At 47.0% G+C, this 13,725-nt stretch overlaps 1 protein-coding gene across 1 annotated transcript in view; it reads left to right on the top strand.

The window, feature by feature from the left end:
- The first annotated feature begins 5,152 nt into the window (after positions 1 to 5,152).
- ABTB1 (ankyrin repeat and BTB domain containing 1) overlaps positions 5,153 to 13,725 on the top strand; it is a 22,376-nt gene continuing 13,803 nt past the window's right edge. Inside the window, exons 1-5 of the mRNA XM_018553926.1 lie at positions 5,153 to 5,288; positions 6,400 to 6,559; positions 7,829 to 7,874; positions 10,738 to 10,854; positions 11,491 to 11,606. Of these exons, the coding sequence (XP_018409428.1) occupies positions 5,254 to 5,288; positions 6,400 to 6,559; positions 7,829 to 7,874; positions 10,738 to 10,854; positions 11,491 to 11,606 (474 nt within the window). The 5' untranslated portion in view covers positions 5,153 to 5,253. The remainder of the gene's footprint in view (positions 5,289 to 6,399; positions 6,560 to 7,828; positions 7,875 to 10,737; positions 10,855 to 11,490; positions 11,607 to 13,725) is intronic.

The following is a 13,725-nucleotide window of genomic DNA, read 5'->3' on the forward strand; positions in this document are numbered from 1 at the left end:
TGAAAATGACAACTGTCTGGGGTATATGAGGGCCTGTTTGGGGTAATTGTAGCACCTTCTAGCACATGGTGGAATGGAGGGGACCCGCAGGGACAAGGGTTGGGCTCTTTGTGTCATTGGGTCAAAGGGGAATCGCAGAAGGTTCATGTAATGGGGTAATGCCTTGTCTGGTGTACTCTATGCAGTGCTGCAGGACTACACCCCCCACAATGCTCTGCTCTCTTGAAATAACTTGATGTACATTATCAGGTGATCGGCGTGGTGCCTCTCTTGGCCGCCATCCAGAGTGTGATCGGAGGCCTCTGGTGACACAGAGTCCCCAGCACAGTGTGGCACCTCCGGCGTCCTCCTCTCTTCTGACCTTCTCTCCGATTTCTGTGACTTTAACATTTTCTGTTTTCTCTGCAGATACCTTGTGGAGCAGAGAGACGTGGAACTGAATGTGCGTGACAAGTGGGACAGTACTCCCTTGTAGGTTCCCCCTAAAAACTCTGCTTTTATGGTAGACTTCTTTTTTTTTTAAAGTACGCGAGTTTAAAAGGAACGCACTTTTATTTTAAAGGAGAACTATGGGGTCAGTGTTTTTCCCCATAGTTCTCCTTAGGGTAACGGGAGGACACAAACTAGCGTCCTCCCCTCACCCTAAGCTCAGTATACCGCGAGCTACAGTTCTCTATATACTGAGACGCCGCAGCCAGAAAAGCCCCCCCCCCCCCCTTCATAGTTCTATTTTAACACTCTGCAGGATGAGGGGAAATCTGTTACATGAATCTGTTACATGAATACTTCACCTGATTGTATAATGTTTGAAGAAACCTCCTCCTATGCTCGCTGTACAATTTATCAAAGCCATACACTTCCTCGAAATCCCAGCCGTTTCTACGGGTGGCCCCATCTGCAAAAGTCGATTTCAGAATCGAAGGATCTGCGTTGATGGCGGAACGGTGACTGCATCCAGTCGGCTGCGGTCACTGTTTAGGGATGGTGAGAGCTGTGGGCACCGGCTGTTGTAATACAGTAGCCAGCAGTGCAGATTCCGCCGTCCACGCTCTTCAAGGATGGAGGGTTCGAGGAGTTTCAAGAGAAACACCGGGGCAATTATTGGGTTTATATTGCATAAGGGCGGATGGGGCTTATTCATTCAGACAATTTACTGGGGGTGTTGCATTACATTGGGGCAGTTATTTAGGTTAGAACCAGCCCAGGGCATGATGCTGACTGATTGGGGGAAGTACTAGAGGTCACATTGGGACAATTACTGGGGTCACACTACGCCAGTGCATAATACAGACACAATGGGCCAATCGCTGGGAGTCACACCACACTGGGCCAGTTACTGTAGCTCATACTGCATTGGTACATAGAGCCAAGACAACCACTAGGGATAATACCTTGTTGGGTTAGAAAAGTGTCCGCAGGGCAATTACTAAAACCAACATCTTTTTGGGGCAATTAGTGGGGTATAACGAGCGCACTTCTCTGCACCCTGACATGTATGGCCAATGTTGGAATAACCAAATCCTTGTAAAGTCAGGGTCAACCTGAACAATCTATACCAGGGGTGGGCAACTCCAGGCCTCCAGCTGTTGTGGAAGTCCCATGCGGCAGTTATAGACATGACTCCCACAGGCAGACGGATGTTGTAGTTAAAGCGCAGCTGGGGGGCCGGAGTTGCCCACACCTGTTCTATTCTATTTGTATCCAATCAGGCGGCCACTGAATTACACAGTTGAACGTAGATCTGAAATACATAACCTCAAATTGCATTGCGTGTGTGAAATAATCTCCTGGTAGAGGCTCCAGCACCTACCCATTCCACAGGAACGGTGTTTGGCTTGCTCCCTAAGACATTTGCTTCTCAGAGCTCTGAGTTTAATCCCTGTATAGACTCGGTGTCAGAGCTTATGCAGGACAAATGGCAAAATCCCCTCCTTCATATGACAGTATTTGGGCCTGGGGATTGGTCACTCAGGCCCCAATACTGCATCATGGGAGGAAGGGCAAGAGATCAAGTGAGAAAATAGTCCCTTCTCTCCCCGGGCCATACCACTTTATCGGAGAGCCCGGGGGAGGCTGGGAGAGAGGGGACAGTTTTACATTATGGAGTTCTCACAAGCTGTACTACAAATTCCCCTCTCTATTTCGCTCTACTGCAGATGGGCCGCTCCATGAAGAAATGATACCGCGACCCACTGCAGAAGGTGTCGCGACCCACTTTTGGGTCGCGACCCACGTGTTGAGAACCACTGATGTAGGGTATGGGCACAGGAGCCCCGGTGTAGTTCCCCTATTTGCCCACTAGATGTCACCATGCCTACAGAGAGGTAGCAGCCTTAGGGAGCTCTTGGATTGGGTAGGCAGTGTAGTTGCCTCGAACAGTCACCAGAGAGGTCCCTAGAGAAAGTAGTTGTGACTTGAGGAGTTAAGTGCCAGCCCTGACGTTGGAAAAATGGCTCAGGTTTATATAGTTTTGGCAGGGAGCCACCAGGGTGGTTGGTTTATTATGGGAAGTGCTTAAAGGACCAAACACAGTAAGAATGTAGACGTTGTGCTTCCATCACTTTGAGCCTACCCTCAAACCACCCTTTGGGGGTGTTGCGCTCCTACCCTACAGTCTTGTGCTCCCCCCTTACCCAGAAGCATTGGGAATGTCCGAAGGCACTAACAGAGCCACGGGGAGTGAGGCAAAGGTAACACTGGGTGGAGAATGTCCTATCAAGAGAACCTGCCACTTTGTAGAAGTGACAATTCCTTTTAATCTTTGACCCATAACTGTGTCTCCTGTTAGTGACTCTCTTTATTTTTCTTGTCTTTTTAGATATTACGCTTGTCTTTGTGGACATGAGGAACTGGTGCGGTACCTTTTAGCAAATGGTAAGCCGCCTAGCTTCAGAATTGCCTATGACCGTCCACCGTGAGGAGGAATCTCGTTACACATGACATCACTTTCTGTTTGACATCTGCTTACTGTGCCTGTGTCATTTGATAGAGCAGGAGCCTCCTGGCTTGTCATATAAAGTGTGAGGTCATGGGAGATGGGACAGACTAGGAGCCTCCTGGCTTGTCGGGTAAAGTGTGAGGTCATGGGAGATGGGACAGATCAGGAGCCTCCTGGCTTGTCCGGTAAAGTGGGAGGTGGGACAGACCGGGAGCCTCCTGGCTTGTCAGGTAAAGTGTGAGGTCATGGGAGATGGGACAGATCGGGAGCCTCCTGGCTTGTCAGGTAAAGTGTGAGGTCATGGGAGATGGGACAGATCGGGAGCCTCCTGGCTTGTCAGGTAAAGTGTGAGGTCATGGGAGATGGGACAGACCGGGAGCCTCCTGGCATGTCAATCAAAAGAAGCCGTTACAGTGGACAGTTCAGACCAGGATTCTGAGACTTCCAGGTCCAGCCACTACATCAAGCAGCAATGTAATTGCATCACTGCCAATGCAAAAAGAACTGCAGTGTGGGAATGGCAAGACCGTGGCTGGGGTGGAGTACAGAGGGCATAGCGGCTACCATTCTTATGGACTGGATGTTATAGCGGCATTAAACCTTTTAACTTAAAGTGACATTAAAGGCTAAAGTTTCCCCCCTTCCCCCACATTGCTAATGTAAGGACTTGCCTTAAATGATGCCTCTTGATCCGATCATCTTCTTTCCTGTACGTTTTAGCTGTCCCTCCAGCGCTGGTGCGGGTCTCTGATCCAGCGCTGACACCTCTGTGCTAGCTGGCACTTCTGTCCCACACAGTCTGTGCGGGTGCATGCTGCTCCATAGACTTACCTTCTGTCTCTCCTCGTCTCCTGGCCGAAAATCTGAACTGCGCATGCGCCCGCCCCAAGATCCTTTGCGGCCACCCGAGAATTTTCAGATGTTCGAACGGGAGCGCGGGGCGGAGACACAGGTAAGTTTTTTTTGTTTTTTGTTTTTGTTTTTGTTTTATCATTGTTTTGCATAGATCTACTGCTTGCCAGCAGTAGATCTATGCAAAAACTGCTGAGGGGTTATTAACCCTTTAATTAAATTCTGGTAAGCGGTGTAACATGGACCAATACATGAAAATACCGCATTGTGGCCAAACCGGTACAAAGTCGTTCGCTCCCAGACGCTGAATGCCACTTTCCTGAACTTCTGAGTAGGGGAGGGCGCCCACTGAGCACACAGTGAGAGCAGAGGAACTTGCTCACTAGAGCACACAGGCAGTGTGCGCTCTTTGGGAATGTGCACACAAGGGTGACACCTTAGGCCTATGAGGGGACACCAAAGCCGCAGCCAGTGGTCCAGTGCTGAGGTCAGAGCGTAGTCTGATAGAAGTGGTAAAGCCCACCTATGGTGCTGTGATGTAAAGTTGATACTCTGTTACATTGCGGTGTGGTTGCCCCTCATCTGGTTTTGAACCGGTTTTTATCATTTCTGTCTATACTATTCAGTGCATCTAGTTTCGGCACTCAGCATAGCAACCCCCCCCACCTCACTCCACCACAGCCACTGTGCCCGCTCTTCTGACCTGTTAGACAGGGTTGTGGTGGTGTGCTGTCCCTATGGCAGCCCCCTGTCATTAATTATACCAGACACCATGCCGTTTAACATGGATAGGCTACTATGGTATGGCTGGTCCTATTGGCCAGAGATCATGTGATCTTTGCCTAGGCTTTAGATCACATGATGAACTTGCTTGCAGCAGTTTGCACTTTGCTAGAAAGTCCACTGAAACTAATCATATGGTTTGGTAATGCTAAGAGAAAAACTGCTGAGAAATGGGTGACATGAGAAGGCAATGTCTTTTCTGGGGCTGTTCTGTATACACAGTGCTGCTTCTGCTTGTATACAGATCACCTTGAGTGTGGTCCAAGGAAGCGGCGTTTAATTTGGTTTTAGAATATCAGGGGGCAGCGAACTGAATTGGGTTCTTCTTGCATATCTTACATTTACAGGAAAGCTTGGTAACAGTTACATGGATCATTTATCACTGACCCTTGCAGCAGTTTTATCAATGAGCGACCGATTAATAAAATCCAGCGTTGGAGTGGAGGCAATGCCCATTGCGACCCCTCATATTCCATATGTAAGCTGGAACCTCTCTGCTCTTTTGCTCCGGCTGAGACTTGCCTCCCCTAAATTTTCCTGTTTTTAACACATGCGGTTTTTATTTTGCAGGTGCCCGGTGTGAAGCGAACACGTTTGATGGGGAGCGCTGCTTGTACGGTGCGCTGAGCGACCCCATCCGCAGATTGCTAAAGGAATACAAGCGAATCACAGCAAAGTGTATGCAGAGAGATTATTATGATGACTTCTTACAAAGGTACGCATGGTGGGGGACCAGCAATCTGTGATCGTTCAAAGTAACAACGTAACTGACAACTTAAATTTTAAAGTGACCCTAAACTCAGAAGATAAATAGTAAAAATACATTCAAGTACCATAACTATGAACAACAATGTATCTTATTTGTGTATTACTCGGCTGTCGATCCTCCAATCATCTCTGAATTGGTGCCGACACTGTCCTTCCTTCTGGAGGGGGGCTACTTTTGTTCCCCATGGTCCGTGTGTGTTGTAAAGTAGTCACCGCTCCAAGCTCGCTCCCGGGATGGACTACAATCTCACGTTTAGTTTACTAATTTGTACTGAGATTGTGGTCCATCAGGGGAGTGATCTTGGAGCGGTGACTACTTTACAACACACACGGACCATGGGGAACAAAAGTAGCCCCCCTCCAGAAGGAAGGACAGTGTCGGCACCAATTCAGAGATGATTGGAGGATCGACAGCCGAGTGATGCACAAATACATTGTTGTTCATAGTTATTGTACGTGAATGTATTTTTAAGATTTAACTCCTGAGTTTAGTGTCACTTTAATTGAAAATGAAACATTGAAATGCATATAGACAACACAGAATACCGGCTCAGGATTCAGTTTTTTTGTTTTTGTTTTTTCATCCTGTCATAGATGAAGTGCACCTATACCCTCCACTCATTTTACCAATAACTTGGTGATTCTAGAATGTGCCTGCTTGCTTTACTGGAATACTGGTTTTCCACCTTAAGTAAACAGTAAGGACTCATTTACAAGTGCGTAGAGCAGGGGTGGGCAACTGCGGCCCTCCAGCTGTGCTTTAACTACAAATGCCATCATGCCTCTGCCTTTGGGAGTCATGCATGTGCCTGTCAGTCTTGCAATGCCTCATGGGACTTGTAGTTTCCACAACAGCTGGAGGGCCTCAGTTGAAGCTGGCAGAAAAGTCCAACATTTACATTTAAAAACAAATGGACATTTTGGAGCACAAATAACCGCGTTCATGGTGTTTAGTGGCGTATGCGCGTAAACTCATTCTTTTGTCTTTAAATATTTTATTCTAGCCGCTAGAGTGATGGAATAAAGTTTTTTTTTTTTTTCACTCCTTGTTTGTTCAGGCTCATGGAGCAAGGCTCCTACAGCGACACCATGTTCCTGGTCCACGGGATGTCATTCTGTACTCACCGCTGCGTCCTCGGTGCCCGAAGTCCGTATTTTGCTGAAATGTTTGAAAGCAAGTGGAAGGGGAAGAATATGATTGCTCTCACGCATCCGCTGGTAAGCAGGCCGGCCAAAAAAAAAAGAAAAAATACATGTACATGTGTGATTGCTATATGTTTATGGTTTTATCAGGGGCAGACAAACTTTGGTCCATCAGCTGTGATGAAACCACAAGTCCCATCATGCATCTGCCTCAGAGTCATGCCTGTGGCTTGCAATGCCTCATGGAACTTTGTAGTTTCATCACAGCCGGAGGTCTGAAGCTGGTCTACCCGACCCTGCTTGCTATACTGAAATACCAGTGTTCCACCTTAACTAAACAGTAAGCACTTTTGAGGGTGTAAAACAGGGATGGGCAAGTCCAGCCCTCCAGCTGTGCTTTAACTACAAACCCCATCATGCTATTGCTTCTGGGAGTCATGCCTGTGGCTGTAAGTCTTGTAATGCATCATGGAACTTGTAGTTTCGTCACAGCTGGAGGTCTGAAGTTTGTCTCCTCCTTTGTAGTATGATTAGTGGCGGTGACAGCAGAATTTGTTTTATTGTGTAATACTGGTTTATGACCACTAGATGTCACCCTACACTATATGAAGTTGTTTGCAGTGTGTGTGTGTGTGTGTGTGTGTGTGTGTCTGTGTATTTTTTTGGTGGGGGGGGGTGAATGGGTTTAGATAGAACTGTAAAAATTAAGCTAAATAGAAACCAGAGAGTATTAGGCCTCATTCACACAGCGTACAGTTGAGCCGTACAGATCAGTGCTGCAGGCACGGGTGGTACAGGTGCTGCGTGTTATTGCATGCAACCGCCTGTTTGTTCCCTATGGGAGGATGCCGCCATTCGCTGTCATACGCACACCCGAGCTGCACATCCGTGCTCGGACGCAGACAGGATCCATCCTGTCTGCGTCCAGGTGAGCGTACGGCCGCATCCTCCCATAGAGAAGAACAGGCTACTGCATGCAATCACACACAGCACCTGTCCTTCCTGGGAACGGCTTGATGGGGCCATTAAGTGGAACGAGATAAAAAAATGTGGCGCCTGTTCTTGTACAAAATTTTACTTTCAGTTACTTCAAATAGCTGACCGCTTTGCTTTAAGGTATAAACTGTCCATAAGATTGTACATGTCAGGTTAAACCCTTCGTACATCTTTTTGCACATGCACAGCTGCTCCAGATTGTGTCTGCTCCAGTTTTTCTGGAAACATTTGAGGTTGCTGGATGTTAATGGCAGTTTCTGTCGCACAGAAGAGCTCAATATTTAGTGTTGGGAAATGGTCCAGAAGCAGGTAAATGGTAAACTGTGTTTGTGTTTTTCTCCCCTTCAGATCAATCCAGCAGCCTTTGGCTCCATTCTTCAGTACCTGTACACAGGTAGGTGAGCGAGCATATTCTTGGTGGCTGGTGTAGTGATAAAGTATGCCAACTGTAGCGATAAAATATCCTGTTATGTGTATAAACATGGATATATTTATATTTATGTGCGTTGTGAAAATTGGATCTTCAGAAGATATCCAGGCAACCTCAGTTCTTTTCCAGAGAGTAGCGTTTAATTGGATCGAAGAAACAGATGAACAGAAACAGTCCAACAGAATAATAAGTTATTATTCTGTCGGACTGTTTCTTCGATCCAGTTAAACACTACTCATAATCAAAACAAATTATCTAGACCTCAAATTACAAAGGCTCCATAAGGACCCACTCTATCTACCCAGCATATATTTCCAATCTCTATATATGTACCTATGCTTGTCCCTTCATGACTCTGAACTTTTCCTAGCCACCATAGGCTCTGAATTCATATACAGTTTAGTGCCATTCACTAACATGGAAAGGACTTCGGATTGGCTGGCCTAATTACCCCTTTGATGTTAATTAACTAAACGGGTATTGACAAAATTCCCTACAGCTGTTCCTGTGTGTACAATCAACACCCTGACATCAGGATGGTCAGCTGGTCAATAAACTTACACAATAAAAACCTAGTTAGCATAGGTGTGTTACATAACATCAGCCAAAAGAATTTCCTGCAATACATCAGCATACACCCTAAATATACCCCTTAAGGTCCCCACACACACCTTGCGATAATCGCGGGAAATCCCGTGTTCGTACGATTATCGTAAGGTGTGTGGAAGACTTTTATCTTACGAACATGTTCGAAAACACGCCGAGCATCGTACGATGTTCGGCTGGTGTGTAGCAAGTTCGTACGATAAAAGCTGGACGGGCCGGTATGCGCAAGCGCACGCTGCCCGCTCAGCATTGCGGTCATCGGAAGCCCGCCCCTCGAGGGCGTGGCTTGCGATCATCGCAAGTACGATCTGCCTGTCCAAGAAAGGGAGATCGTACGTTTTTTTTTTTTAAAGTACCTTACAACCATCGCAAGACAAAAGTCTTGCGATGGTTGTAAGGTGTGTGCCCAGCCTAATATATCTACTTCAATCATAATTTACTACAGATGGTACTAACATACTAATGTTACAGCTGAACTCTGTACAAATACTCTTATTTAAAGTGGACCTTTACCCAATCACATTAGCTCTGCATGCAGATATGAAATAATCTTACATTCATTTGCTAAACCAACATATTTTTTTTTTACTTACAATTACTGTTTGTCCGCTTTGGCACAAATTATGTAATGTGCCCAAGCGTTGCATTCTGGGAAGGTTACATCAGCAGAGCATTGCTGGGAAATCTCATCTGTAATCTAACGGGATCTCGGGGAAAGGCATTTTCCTTCCCTGAGGTGATGTGCATGGTCACATGTCCTAGTCACATGTGCCAGAAATCCAGGAAGTAAAGGGAGATGTACTAACCTGCCCTTAGTAAAAATGGCCACTGTCAGAAGAATGGGGAGGAAAAGAGTAAGATATGCAAAGAATACAAAGCTGGCAATTATCAGGAAGTATGTGTCTGGTGATTGTCATTACTAAACATTTCTAAAGGTATATTTGATATTTTGAAGATGGGTAAAGTTGCTCTTAAAATCTATTCTTTATTGGCCACAAAGTGTGCTTTTAAATGCCTTTGCAACCCCAGATATTACCTTAAGAGATTAACTTCACTATCATCACTGTGCTGTTCATAGCCTGTGCAGAGAGCAGGATGAATGCAAGGACACCTTCCCATTAGGTATGTCCCGATACCACTTTTTTAAGACCAAGTACAAGTACTTTCCCTCAGGTATTTGCCGATACCGATTACCGATACTTTTTCTTAAAGGGACATTGTGACAATACAGACTAATGATTTTAGGGCAGTTTCTCACCAGAGCTGCGTCCAGTTCTCGCCAGAGCTAAATATAGAATCTGGACGCCAGATGTCACCAGGCTGCGTCCAGATGTCACCAGTGCTGCCAATGAGTCTCTCCAGGGCTGCAAACAGATGTCAGCAGGGTTTGCATTTTGTGTCTCTCCACGGCTCTGCTGACGGGTGCTGGGCTGAGCCCGCACTACTGGGGCGTTGTGAGCCGAACAGAGTGGGTGCCAGTCTCGTGCCTGCTCCGATGCTGTATTCGGGGTGTGGGGCTGCCTCCAGCTGTGCCTGTGCTGGGAAGGAGGAGAAGATGTGGGACCTGGCAGGTAGTGTCAAAGACAGCTACTGCCAGGTCCCCGCGAAGGCTGCCTCAGGCCCCCACAAGCGCGGAACCTCGGCAGCCAATCCGATTTGAGAAGTTTAAAGGGCCAGTATCTGCCTTCATTATCGGGACATTTTCACGAGTAGAAGTACTCTTGAAAATGCACTGTATCAGCACCGATACTAGTATCAGTATCGGGACATCCCTATTTCCCATAATTAAGTAAAATATTCATTTATGAAGAAGTTAATTTACCAGAGACCCCTTCCTAGTAAGTTGGTTGACAAGGGCATAAAAAATGCTTGTCTACGTAACAACATGAGGTCTGGTATATTTGTACGATAAAATTGGCAAATAATTTAGGTATATATAAATATTTAACATTTCATTGTCGGATCAGGAAAAATTGTGAAACTGACAAACTCCGGCCCTCCAGCTGTGGTGAAACTACAAATACCATCACGTCTTTGTCTTTGGGAGTCCTGCGTTTAGGCTGTAAGTCTTGCAATGCCTCATGAGAGTTACGCCACACCTGGAGGGCCGGGATTTGCCCACCTGGGCTGTATAACGTAGTGTTGCAGCTTACCTGTTCAGTGCAGTGTTCAGAGGTGGCGCTGCTCATTAGTGCTTCTCTGTTGCTTTGCATCTGCCCAGGTCGCATGGACATCGACGTGGAGCACGTGGAGGATTGCAAGAGGCTGGCTAAGCAGTGTCGGCTGCAGGATCTCATTGAAGACCTGGAGGAGAAATGTAAAAAGGTTTATGAATTTGGTAGGTTTTTTCTATATAAGGCACAGCAAGCATATACTTTGTTTTATTTTTTTCATGGCGGTGTGTCTGAATGACTGACTGCATTTGAAAAAGCACAGGTAGCTTTCTTCAGGGTCTGTTCACATTACTGGTTTGCAGCTGAAAATATCCTGCATGCAGCATTTTTTTTTTAGATCACACTGCACCAGAACGGAGGGCATTCCTTCACTTTGCGTTCCAGTGCAGACGATCACACTGTAGGGGGCGCGCGTGCCGTGTACTTTTCTTTTTACTTTCTGGCCGCATTACAAAGCTCGGGCCCACTAATCATTATCTGACAGCCCGGGTGTCCTGTGTGTGAGTGCACTACAAGAGTCAGCAGTCCCTGTCCATTAAATGACACTACTGTGTGTGAGCGCACATGAAATGAACAGGGACTGCTGACTCTTGTAGTGCCCTCACACACAGACAGTCCCAGGTAAACACAGCAGGACTTGCCGGGAGCTGCTGAGACCAGAGGTGAGGAGGAACATGCTGGCTCTGAGGAACCTGCAGCCGAGGAGAAACATGGTGGTGCGGGATCTTGTGGCGGGCCGTTTCTGGTCCCCGGGCCTTCTACTTGACCTATTTAATATTGTGTTCCCCCCTCACCCACAGTGTCTTCCAAGCCAGGAACGTGTGTAAAGGTTCTAACTGTGGAACCGTCTGGAAATGGGCGTCTGCAGGAAGAATTGGCGATGTTGGCGGACTGCGCGGTTCCGGCTGAGCTAAGGGTGAGAACCATCATGTAGCATGTGTGCACTTTTTTTTGTCCTTTTCTATATTTGTCCCAGCAGAACTTCAGGCAGATGGCTACATACACTGCACAATACTCCGCATTTATATGGGCTGATTAACTGCAGGTAACTCTTAAGGTGCCCATACACTGTGCGATTATCGCACGATAATCGCGGGAAATCCCGCTATCGTACGATAATCGCAAAGTGTATGGAAGGCGTGCGACCGTTTTTACTGTACGGTCGCACGTCTTTTGTCTAAGGAGCATGCTAGAAAACCAGCCGAGAATCGTATGATTTCCGGCTGGTTTTTAGCATGATCGTAAGATCAATGCCGCACGGGCAGGGGGGCGGGCTTGCGATGATCGCAAGTACGATCTGCCTGTCCAAGATGGGCAGATCGTACGTTTTTTAAATTACATTACAACCATCGCAAGACTGAGGTCTTGCGATGGTTGTAAAGTGTATGGCCACCTTTAAAGTGCACCAGTACTTATTAACAACTCCCACCACCTGAATACATTTGATTGCTGTTATAGTGCTCAGGTGCTTTTCCCAAGACCTCATACCGCTTCTTACACCTTAAGCCCTCGTTCACACCTGAACGTTTTGTAGCGCGTTCTACGCTCTACAAAACGCTCAAAAATATAAATCCCATTGTATTCAATGGTCTCGTTCCCACCTTGGTGTATTTCAGCCCGTCCTTAACGCGCTACAAAACGGCCCACGCCTGAAAAGGTACAGGTACTACTTTGGGCCGTTTTGTTGCGTGTTTCCATTGGGATACAGCCAAGTAGCCTTCGGAAACGCGCAACTTTTTTTTTACCGCGAATTGCGGAAAAAAAACGCGCGACAGGCGCGCATATGCAATACGCCTAGGTGTGAACGAGACCTTAAGAGCAACTGAACTCTTGAAGTTGCAGTCAAAAAAAACAGGCGGAAGACAAGGAGTGGTCACCAATGTTCTCTGTGGTCCCCCTGATGCTGTTGTTTTTTTTTTTTTCTTTCATATTACTGATTTAACATGCCTTGTTCTGTACTGTCTCTGGGTGGAGGTGGCCATCTTCGTAGAGGCAAGGCTTTGCTTCCACTTTCAAAGCCTCCAGCAAGGATAACCGTGAGCAGTACAGGAATGATGCTGAATTGATAGGTTGTACCTTTTCTGTCTGGAATTAATTTCCTGGTCTGCGAGTGTGCTTAGGCACTTGTGTTCCTACAGCCTCCTAGTTCTAGGGCACTGCTGCCCCCACTGCCAGTCTCCGGAGATATGGCGATATTAAACGCCATCTCTGAACACCTCTGCATTCTGTACTATCGCTGCGTACAAACTGGCCAGTTGACTGTGGCCGGAAACGCTGTCCCTGGATTCCACATGTCTGCGTCTAAGGTTGGTCAGAAACTCGATCTGCTGAACGGTGATGGCACCAGCCATTGATTTGTACAAATTTGACAGCCGCTGCTGCTCGCCACAGCTTTTCCCCCCCCCTACACGGTGTACAGGCAGCCTTTACCTTCGCTGGCAGGGATCACTAGATTGTCACTGGTGGTTGCACCCGATAACTTGTGTGAATGGGACCTTATTAAACACACACAAGCATTCAATCAACTTGTCCCTAGACGGCCACCATGCTGCTTTTTTTTTAATTTATTTATAAATTTTAGACCTAGACGTGTGGCGATAAAATGGTTAACCAATACGCTGCCTCTCAGGGATGACATTGTGGTAAACGGACAAGCGCCCCGGCTGTGCACGTGGGCGGACTGGCACAGCCTGAACCTGTTCTCTGCCTGTATTTCACGCTGTCAGCCATTTGTGTCCAGCGTACTCAAAAGAATGGCCTTTAATCCCATTTGTAGGTTAAACGAGCAACAGAAACATGGTATTTGTCGATTCCTCTGGGATTTCTGCAATTACAGAATAAGAGGCATTTTTACCGCCACATGAGAGGGATTGACGGGAGCTATTAATGTTTTGCGGGCTCCAGGCTGCCCTCTTCCCTCCTGCCTTCCAAATATAACTTCCCTCCGGGAACAGAATGTATTTGCCATGGTGATCCGGAGGCCTGGGGCTTCATTACCGTGGATGGACGGGCAGGCGGGAGGGTCAAGACCTGTA

Source organism: Nanorana parkeri, unplaced genomic scaffold (assembly GCF_000935625.1).
Source record: "Nanorana parkeri isolate BGI_ZX_2015 unplaced genomic scaffold, ASM93562v1 scaffold135, whole genome shotgun sequence".
In the NCBI taxonomy this organism is placed as follows: Eukaryota; Metazoa; Chordata; class Amphibia; order Anura; family Dicroglossidae; genus Nanorana; species Nanorana parkeri.